Here is a 10,987-nt window from a genome sequence, read left to right as displayed (position 1 = left end):
CCTGCTGTGTTCATCCAGCCCTGCACCTTGTTGTCTCGGATTCTCCAACATCTGCAGTTCCTACTATCTCTGCTCCATTAAATGCCACCCTGTGTGTGTGTCAACTGCGTAGGTACCTGTGTGTGCCATTAGATGAGAAACAGACAGACAGACACACACACACACAGACTGAATGTTTGTGTGTGTGTATTGATGCTAGAACAGATGTATATCCAGCTGTGATTATATAACATGCAGGCCTCAAGCTTCGTTTGTATCTGACTTGGTTGGAGGTAAAAGTTCTCACCTGTGTTAAGCACAGCAGCAAAGACCCAGCATTGTCCATAACAAACCGGAAGCCTTGTCTCAAGATACTGCAGTAAGATTTCTACGCTGGTATTCCAGGCTGTGGGGGCTACTCCATCTGTGTACTCCCCATCCCAGCATCCAACAAGGACACCACCATCATCTTTTGAATTAATCTGGATGGGGGAAGGCATTGGTTGGTCAAAGAGAATATTCTATTTTTCACAGGATATATTTCAATTAAATTAGTGTGCAGACATTGTTCAGAAACAGTTTCAAAGTTATGTTCTCCTATTACTTGTCACTTTGAAGCTTGCCTATCAAATTGATGAAATCATACTTTCAATGAAGTATTTTAACATTACCAAGTGATAGATTCAAAGATGGAAAATAAAGACACTGAACAACACATGAAAATCTGTTTGATTAATGGTTATTTTAATTTTGGATGATTTAAACTACGTTCACAATGATCATTTCAGGTCCTCCCTGGTATGGACTCACTTCAATGGATTTCTACATGTTTGATGTTCAGTTATAATCTCATTGTTAAAGCTCTGTTGATAATTGTGGATACAATGGCATTGTGTAGCACTGTTTAAATACCTGCCATCATCTATCACAGTGGTTTCACAAGGTGACATCTTAACAGTTGCGCTTATTAAATTCTATCAACCAAAAACACTCCTTACTGGAACCGGAAAAGCATAAAACTGAAGTCCCAAATATATTCTCCGTAGGGAAAAAGGAAGTAATGTTCTTTATTGTGAACTCCCTGACCCTGCTGTTCCCATGTAAATTTCAGAACGGATGATTCTTGATGTAGGCCTTGTAGAAAATAGTTTCACAGTGTACCCATGTCAGGAAAGTTTGTGAGCGAATTTCCTGTAGTCTACCAGTCCACCTCCTGGGGTCACTGTATTTCAAGACTAAAAGGTAGGTGCTGATTCAGGTGTAGCAGAGAATTTGTTGCCTTGCGTTAGCATAGCATCAGTGAGTCCAATATCATCCATGTTTTAAAAAAAAGGATTGTACAACTGGTACCACAGCCATAACCGGACTGCACCGCCCCCCCCCCCCCCCACCGACCCCCCAACCTTTTAAATTTAGAATCCCTCCCTTTCCAAACCCCGTATCAGCACACTTACTGAATGTCTGATTGACCATTTTTCTTGTGGGTCTCTAAACAGTAAGTGATAGCAAGTTATTCAACCATAGGAGCATCGCAGTCAAATCAATTTCTGTGGCAACTGTCTTGGACAAAGGGGTGTGGTAATGAACTTAAATTATGTTTGCTTTTCCTCTCTTAAGCCTGAGACAGCAAGGTATTTTGTGATTTACTCCTTTCCCTTTCTAGCCTCATCTCTTTCTGAGGGTTTACAGGTTCCAAATCTTTGAAATAAATCTAAGCTCTTTAAGAAGAAATCAAAGATAGGGTCTATTAACAAAACAGTCAAATGGGAGGTGACTTCCTTTGCTCTCCAGCTATATAAACAAGAACTCAGGAAATTAAGGAAGTCAGGACTGGAAAGGAGACAGATTAATATGATGAATTTTGGTAAATCCAGAGGCATTAAAAAAGAATCAATTCGCAAGTTGCAACTTCCCTGAGGTCACTGTCCGATAATAGCTCTCTTCAGTGAGCTAATGAGGTCGGTGAGGTAAAGCCCCCCCCCCCGCTACTGCGATGGATGGTTTTATGATCCATATTAGTCCAACTCTACTTCTTTCTCTCAAACATATTACACACCGCATGTCACACCTCAGCTTACGTGGAGGATTTGCTTTAAGCTTCGTTGGCTGGACAGCTGGTCTCTGATACAGACTAACACCAACACTGTGGGTTCAATTCCTGCAACTGTTGAGGTTATCATGAGGGATTTACCTTCTCAACCTCCTTGCTTGTCTAAGGTACGGTGGCCCTCAGGTTAAACCACCACAAGTTGTCTTCCTAATGACAGAGCAGCTCTCTAGTCTGGTAAGACTCTGGTGACTTTACAGTTACTTGCGAAATGCCAATTTCTGAAAGAAATCAATCTTATTTGGACAAATTGACAGTAACTGCTCCCGTTGACTCCTGACGGAGTCTGATCCATAGACTGACCACTCTCCCACTGAAAACCTGTTTCTCTAGATTACTTTGGGATTATTCCTCTTCAGTCCTCTAGTTCTATCATTCTGGACAAACTGAGATAGTTTGTCATGATCTGGATTACAAAGTCCTTTCAAAGTCCCAGAAACTGCAATCATTTCACCTCCTGACCTTGCCTTTTAAAGTGAAAATGTGCCCAATTTATGTAGCCACACCACACAGTCCAATCCCTTCACCTCCTCAAATCATTCTAGCTGCTGTCTTTGTATATGCTGTTAACAGCTGCAATATTCCTTCTGTCGTGTACACTGTATTCTAAGTATGATTGTGCCACTGATTTGGAAGGATTATCTCAGTTCCATGCTGTCAACCATTATTGTGATGGTGTCAGCTGATTGTCAGATGGTATCCTCCAGCTGTCTTTTGATTCAACAAATATAGGTAAACATAGCTTGCAGTACACGGGCTCACTAAGGCCTTGCAATATTCTTCGAAGACAGGAAGAACACATACATGCACTACACCTGTTTCAACTCTACAAAACAGGTGACGGCCACTTGCTGGTCCGTTTCTCATGGCAACTCTCTGACCTGAGTCAACCTGTTTAGTTTAAAATTTAAACATAGCCTGGTAGTTAACTATCAATCATCATAATGTGGTGTATTCTGCATGGCAATGCCTCTAACAATCAGAGTCCACTTGTCAACCCTTTGGTACTCTCCCCACATGCAGTATAAATGTTGGTTTTCCCTTTGAATTGGTATTCTTATGAATCGTCCTTTTGAGTGCAAGACTGAAAGCTTTGAGAAAATGCGTCTTTTTTCAACAAAACTCAAAAAGCTACTAATCAAACTTCAAACTAGTGAGGCTCAGGAAAAAGACTGACATAACAAATGATTTAAATCTGAATTATTCTTCAATCAACGGTCTATACAACAAACTAAATTACTTTCCTCATCAATTAAGGGATTGGCTTAAAATTCTCAGAAACAGCTTAAGGAGTTAGTACAGCTGCTAAGGTCCAAGCCAACATTCTGAAAGTTGCAAAACAATAACAGTTCTATTTGAATTGTCAATGTTATTAATCACTGGTCCCCAGGTTTACAGTCTGGCATGACAACATTTCTGTCAGTAATGAAAGTTTTCCCATGAGATGAGAAAAAAAACTTTATGAGTACGTGCAGGTTAAAGGGTATTTCTCAATCTATCGAATATTAGTTTCTTTATAAAAACCTCTAGGTGAAGGAGTGGAGTCCAGGATGTCACTAGGGTTGAAGTAGGTGCTTATATAACAAAAGGAGCAGCTAGATTTCATTCAGTTCCCCAGCAATTCCACAAAAAACATGTCAGATGCTGAGAATGATTCAGGCAGTGACTTTTCATTTCATCCCCTTTTATATTTTCTATTCCACTGATCCTACCCAGTACTTACATTTTCTGTTTTATCTCTAGAAGATCAATTGGTTTTCCCTTTCAAAGTGTGGTACCAGTTTCTGACAATGAGTTGTGTGTTTGGATTCACTTAAAAACACTGCTAGCAATGAAATCATTTAACAGCCCGCGTACCCTTTGGGAATGGTACTGAGGACAATACACTGCACTTTTGAAGTAGATATTTTGAATAAAAAGAGATGCAACCGCTCACAAGCGTGTAACTCTCTGTCTTCTCCATTGTTGCAAATTAGCCTTGTTCACCTTCTTTCTCACAAGCAACCTTTATTACCCCAGGATTGTAACAAAACTGGTAGGACACGTATGGTACTATAGACTCAGCACTCTATCACCATTGGCTTTTGCACATTTCCTTCAAGCATTGGAACCTCAGTGTAGGATTTTCCAACAGGCTTAGAGGCCTTGACATATAAAATGGTGGCATCCAGATTGTCTTGATTTCTGGTGCATTCGTTCCATCACAGTTTTGTTAATTTATATGTGTAGCTGCTGGTACACCATATTGCAAGGTTGACGAACAATCCAGAATTGATTATCGGTGTTATTTTTCACATGCTCGGGATTATCCAACAAACGTTGTCCATTTGGAGAATCACAGGGAATGCTGGATGCTGCATTATGTGTTCTGTGAGTATGGCCTGGTTAGACACTGTCAATACCTTGCTAGTTAATTTGAGTTGATTTATTATTGTCACATGTACCTAGGTACAGTGAAAGGTTTCGTTTTGTGTTCAGTACAGGCTGATCATACCAACAAAAATCAGAGGGTGACTGAACAGAATGAGAAATATAAAGTTATCGCTGCAAAGGAGGTGCACAAAAAAGCAAGATCAACATTAGATTTGAAATTTGAGAGGTCCATTCATAAATCTAAGAACAGCAGGGAAAAAGCTTTTCTTGAACCTGTTGGTGTGAGTGTTTAAGCTTTTGTCTCTTCTGCCTGATGGAAGAGGTTGGAAGAGATTATAACTGGGGTGGGACGGGTTTCTGATGATGTTGGCTGCCTTTCTGAGGCAGTGAGAAGTGTAGATGGAGTCAATGGATGGAGTGTTGGCTTGCGTGATGGACTGGACTGTGTTCACAACTCTCTGCAGTTTCTTATAGTCCTGGGCAGAGCAGTTGCTGTACCAAGCCGCGACGCATCTGGATAGAATGCTTTCTATGGTGTATCTATCAAAATTGGTAAGAGTCCTTATGACATGCCAAATTTACTTAGCCTCCTGAAGAAGAAGAGGCGATCGTTGTATCAGCATGGGTGGTCCAGGACAGGCTGTTAGTGATCATCACTCCTGGTAACTTAACGCTATCGACCATCTCCACCTCAGCACCATTGATATAGACAGGGGCGTTGCCCTCCACTTTCCTTCCTGAAGTTGATGATCGGCTCTTTAGTTTTGCTGACGTTGAGGGAGAGATTGTTATCGTTACATGAGGCCACCAAGCACTCTTATCTCTTTCCTGTAATCAATCTCGTCGTTGTTTGCAGACAGCCAAAGTGATGCGCTGTTTAAAATGAACCATTAGTCTTTGGGATATTTGGCATATACATCTGGCATCACAACAGCACTAAAATTCATTCACCACAAAACTAATCTGTGTGATTGGGAATGTCTTTTGGGCTTGATGGCAGCATTCTGTTAGTGGCGAGCACCACTCGCGCTGCCTGAAAGCTTAATGCTGAAATTGAGCTCATCAAAGTCATCCCGAAGGAAATGACTACACTGAACAGATAATTTCTCACAATAGATCATGCAAACTCCTGAAAGATTCTAGGACAGACACTCTTGTATTTTAAAAGTGCTCAGTCTCTCTCAGATTACCCTGGAAGGGTAAGGTACGACCAGTTTTTAAGCAACAAATGAAGTTGTTTCACTTGGATCAAACAACATATTCCTTTGACTGACTAAAACAAGCAGATATTGACCATACCCAACAAACCCACACTTGTAACACATGCAGCACTATGCCTAACATTAGCTGTGATTAGCAATTAGACATCCTTTGCTAAATTATTGTGAGTGTGTGAGTTATACTAACAAACAATTTCAAATTGTCAGTCAGGCTTGCAATGTATTACACGTGTGTAATAGAAGCTACGTGAATAAATACTTGTTTCAGACAGGAAAAAAAATGTACATGCATGGTGCCTGTATCCACTCAACAAAATAGATGACAGCCAGTCACTGGTTCACCTCTCATTGCAATACCCTGACCAATCAGAGTTAACCTGTCTCATTTGAAACCTAAACAAACCCTGGAAGTTAACTGTCAATCATCATTAGCTGTTACGTTCTCTGTCGCAATCACTACCAATTACAGCCCACTTGCCAACCAATCAGCACCTTCCTCTCATACAGTTTTCCTTTACTGGTATTCTTGCAAATTATCCTGATGAGTGCAAGCGGAAAAGCATTGACAAAATGTGTGTGTCTTCAGCAAAACTCAAGTCTATGCTACCAAATATTTCTTTAATAGTATTGGGCGATGGATAAATTCTGCTCTGGGATGTTTTGCAGCCACCTGAGACGGCTGCACTGGTTTTAGTTTGGGGTTTCGTTTGAAAGTCAATATTTGACTTATGTAGTGTGCATAGCACAGACCGGGCCAGTTAACACAACCAGTCCCCAATTATTGCAAATCCTACCAACAATGTTGCATATCCTTAGTATTTGGTTTATATTGTAATATAAATGGTTATATATTAGAGCTAGAAACAAAGAGTCATGTATAAAGGTTTCGGTTGGGAACTTTTACAACTGTATCTGATAGACACAGGATGGGTAATAGACAGAAACTAGTCTGGTGCAGTGTGAACCAAAAGCCTCTTCTGTACCAGTCTCTTAAAAAAATTAAATGAAACAGAATTTGTCTTTCTTGAACATAAGCTCCAGGAACTGGAGTAGGCCATTCTGCTCCTCAAGCCTGCTCCACCATTTGATATGATCATGGCTGATCTCAACTTGGCCTCAATGTCACTTTCCTGCCCATTCGCCATAACCCTTCAACCCATGACCAATTAAAAATCTGTCTAACTCCCTCTTAAACGTACTCAATGTCCCGGCATCCACCACAAATTCGGGGAGTGAATTGTACCGATTCACGACCCTTTGAAGGAAGTAATTCCTCTTCATCTTCGTTTTAAATCTGCTACTTCGAAAACTATGACCTCTCATTCCAGAACAGCCCACATGCGGAAACATCCTTTATATCTCTAAGCTTGAAGCATGAATTGTGATTATTCAAGTGGCACAGAGCCCATCAGTACTATGCCAAACTCCTGTTTCTGTAAATCCCTGAAATTACTCTCTAGTATTATTTCTGTGATCCTGCAGTCATATCAACTCACCATTGCAGATACAACACGGGAGATTTTGATTGGACACCCTCTTGTTTGTAAAGGCATCCGTGCTCTGTCCAGTATGTAAATACACGCGTCCAAAACATTCCTTTCAAACTGGATGGAATTAAGGGGACAAACTGAAGTTTATAAAGTGAAGATGCAATCATTTATGTCAGCATCATAATTATGTTGTGTTTCTTTAATAGCTTCTGAACATAAATAAAAATCGTAACGTTCAGTGCAATAAAATACTGAACTATAAATAAACACATTTAGTTATAAAGATTAAAATCAAATAGTTACTTGGTCACTCTTCGTGAAAGACAACAAGCATCTCCCTCCATTACAGCATTACAATTGGTTTAATTGCTGGAAGACACTACTGCACATTAAGCAACAGAGCAAGGTGAGGAGGTCGATCTCCATGAACTACTGCAAGGTACAGGGATTGAACCTGTGCCTTTGGGATCATTTTGCACCACTCCCTTGGCATCTAGGCTAACAACATTTACACTTGATACTAAACAGTCCTGTATAAAAGAGCGTCCAGCATTACAAATGTTAAGTGAAAGGCTGAAATTAATTTCAAAGATCTAAGCAGCTCATAAATCACACAGAGCTTGCTTATCTGCCAATTATGCACTTTTGCTGTTTCTCTACTACGGCCAACTGCTTGTCTATTTAATCTAATCGGAACATTGCCCACCTCGGTACCTGGTTCGGTTTGTCTGCCTCTCAAACCCTTCATTTGTGTCTTGATCACTTCTACATTGGACTATTTCAATGCTGCACTGATCACCTTGCAAACTCTACAAATGTAAACTCTTTGAAAACTCTGCAGGCCATAGCTTAGTCTTGGCTCACTCCCTGTTCACAGATTGCTGACTTACCTTTGCCCTAGATCCAGCAACACCTTAACTTTGAAATTCTCGACCTTGTTTTCATATTCTTCCATGACTTCACCCTTCCCAATTTCTGTCCCCTCCTCCAGCCCCAAGATCTCCCTGAGATTTCAGTGGGTTCCTTCCCTTGACGCTTGAGCATTCCCAATTTTAACAACTCCAACATGGCTTGCCATGTCTCCAACTTCCAAGACCCCAAGTTCTGGAATTCCCTCCCTGAACTCGTCTGATTCACCACTCCTGCCTTACAAAGAAATGTCATCATGGATACTGCAGAAAGATAGGTCTGACAAAGGTGTCTCCCACCATTAAATGATTCTAAGTGCACTCTAAAGTAGCTAGCAACTTCTCAACATAGGTAGAGAAGTGTGATATTTTAATCCTGGCCTTATCTGCAACACTCAAAACACAATAATTAACATAACAGATCAACAATCTATTCTTTGCCTCATTTCTAGGATATGAATAAACTTTGGCTATGCTACAGGGCACAGATGTCTATCAAGAATGGCTCAATACAGTAGAGGTACATTATCTATAAGATAAATAAAAACAATACCTGGCCAAAAAACCAAGGTCTGGAGATTACTTCTGTAAACTTCCCATAGTAAATGCAGCCAACATCATTTAAGACATATTCTTCATTTTCTGCATCATCACTCAGGTAAACAGCATCCTCTGAATCGTTACAGCAGTGGCATTCAGAAGTTTAAAACAAAACGGGCAGAAGTTACAAGGCAAGTTAGGCTTTGTGTGTTAGACATTGAGGAATAATATTTAACACAGGAAAATTTTGAAAACTTTAAGTACTGAAGATCTAATTTTGGATAATAGGGGAAAGTGCAAAGTATAGTTAGGACTGATAATGAGACAGTAAGTCATTCCAGATTTTTGGCTGATATTACACATTACAGCAAAGTTTCATGATGTACGGATGTATCTAAACCAGGGTTTAAATTGTACCATCCTCACTCATTGTATTTGGTTCTAGCGTGCTATGTATGGGTCACTTCTGCTCGTTCACTCCTACAGTAGATCCCAACAATCTGCAATGCATGTCAGGAATCTGGGTGTAAGCAACATGTGAGTTTCCAACTATTTCAATTTAATGATCCAAAAATCATGCATGGGCATTTTCCCAAGTTTGCGCTGTGTACTGTCAACAACCAAGGCTCATTGGCAGGAGAGAATGTTCATATAAACAATAATATAAAAGCAACATATTGCAGATGCTGGAAAACTGAAACAAGAACAAACAAAAAAAGGCTGGAGTTCAGATGAACAGTCATCGCTGTTCCTCTCCACAGATGCTGAGTTTCTCAAGCATTCTCTTTTTAAGGAACTTCATTCCTTAGATTTTTCTTTTGGTTACAATTAAAAATGGTTGATGCCAGTTTATAAGAAGGATCACGGGAAAAAACAGACTGAAGGCTGTGAAGATACCATATTGTCACCTCTGCTGGATGATACTGCAGTTAGGATAGATTGGAGGGTGAATGACGAGAACGGATTCCTTGCAGCTTTAAAACAAAGTGAGCCTCAAAGGAATCAGTTCATTTTATAAAACAATCCACTTAAAAAATTACATTTGCATTCACAAAGAGACAGTATATGAAATAATAGTGTGGTGCACTGGACAATACCTTCACACCAAGGGTTGAAGAGAATGTAAATATCTGTATCTTTATCTCTCGCAGTTCTGCGGATCCCATACGGGGTCATCACAGCTACATACATTCTGAACCGTCCCAATATGCACTGTGGAGGGGTCATGACCGAGAGAATAAGCGCATTGTTCCAGATTGACTCCACTTTGGCTCCCCATTGCCCTTTCTCCAATCGTTCTTTGATAAAAATTGGAATGTAAGTTCCTTTGGTGACGTCAGGATACCGACCTGCAACAAAATGCAACATGGAGTAAGTTTCGAATCAGAATTATTGGCTCACTTTATTGCACTTAACCTGGTCATATTTAGCTCAGTTGGCTGGACAGCTGGTTTGTAATGCAGTGTGAAGCTAACAGTATGGGCCCAATTCCTACACTGACTATGGTTACCATGAAGGGCCGTCCTTCTCAACCTCTCCGCTCACCTGAGGTATGATAACCTTCAGGTTAAACTACCATCAGTTGTGTGTGTCTTTCTCTCAACACAGGAACCAACAGATTCAAGAACAGCTTCTTCCCTGCCATTATTAACCTCCTGAATGGACCTCTCAAATTTCAAATCTAATGATGATCTTGCTTCTTGTACACCTTCTTTGCAGCCATAACTTTGTATTCCTTGCTCTGTTGAATCACCCTACGATCTTTGTGTTTCTGTATGTTATGATTTGCTGTACTGCTTGCAAAACAAAACTTTTCACTGTACTTAGATACATGTGACAATAGTAAATCAAATCAAATCAAATCTCTCTCTCTCTAATGAGACATCAGGCCTATGATCTTGTAAGACCATGGTGACTAATGATTTATTTTTACACAGGTATAATGTTAGATACAATGGGTGAAAATAAAGATATAAACTTTATTTATGGAACAAAAGTTATCCAAAAAGCATGAAAAATATCCAGGGAGCAAAAGAGTTATGATTGACACAAAACTTCTATGTTTAAGACAGGAACACTTCAAAATGTTTGAGCACATTCTCTCTGTGATCATGTTGAGCACCACATATTTATAACAGCAAACAGCTTAAAATTAAATAAATCCAAAGACATTAGCACATGTACCCACATCATTACTCATAGTATCTTACACTGCACACCCCATCCTGCAACCCTCACTAAATTTTTCCCACACTTCAAATATTTATCCCAGACTCCCCATTCCATGTGACTGGGAAATTAACACATTTGGGCATATTTTCTTCTTTTTTTCCCTCAGTGTTGCTCTATTTTGAATTTAATTTATTGTTC

The 10,987-nt window shown here is 40.0% G+C and overlaps 1 protein-coding gene across 1 annotated transcript in view; it reads right to left on the bottom strand.

Moving 5' to 3' along the window:
* LOC109936114 (coagulation factor XIII A chain) overlaps nt 1-9,985 on the bottom strand; it is a 20,842-nt gene extending 10,857 nt beyond the window's left edge. Inside the window, exons 1-4 of the mRNA XM_048592543.1 lie at nt 9,715-9,985; nt 8,631-8,749; nt 7,176-7,283; nt 287-461 (exon numbers count right to left, since the gene is read on the bottom strand). Coding sequence (XP_048448500.1) covers nt 287-461; nt 7,176-7,283; nt 8,631-8,749; nt 9,715-9,985 — 673 coding nt within the window. The remainder of the gene's footprint in view (nt 1-286; nt 462-7,175; nt 7,284-8,630; nt 8,750-9,714) is intronic.
* Nucleotides 9,986-10,987: the final 1,002 nt, after the last annotated feature.

Source organism: Rhincodon typus, unplaced genomic scaffold (genome assembly GCF_021869965.1).
Source record: "Rhincodon typus isolate 14 unplaced genomic scaffold, sRhiTyp1.1 hic_rhity00001421, whole genome shotgun sequence".
NCBI classification, from domain to species: domain Eukaryota; kingdom Metazoa; phylum Chordata; class Chondrichthyes; order Orectolobiformes; family Rhincodontidae; genus Rhincodon; species Rhincodon typus.
Note: the sequence above shows the minus strand (reverse complement) of the source record. Positions and strands in the feature narration are given on the sequence as shown.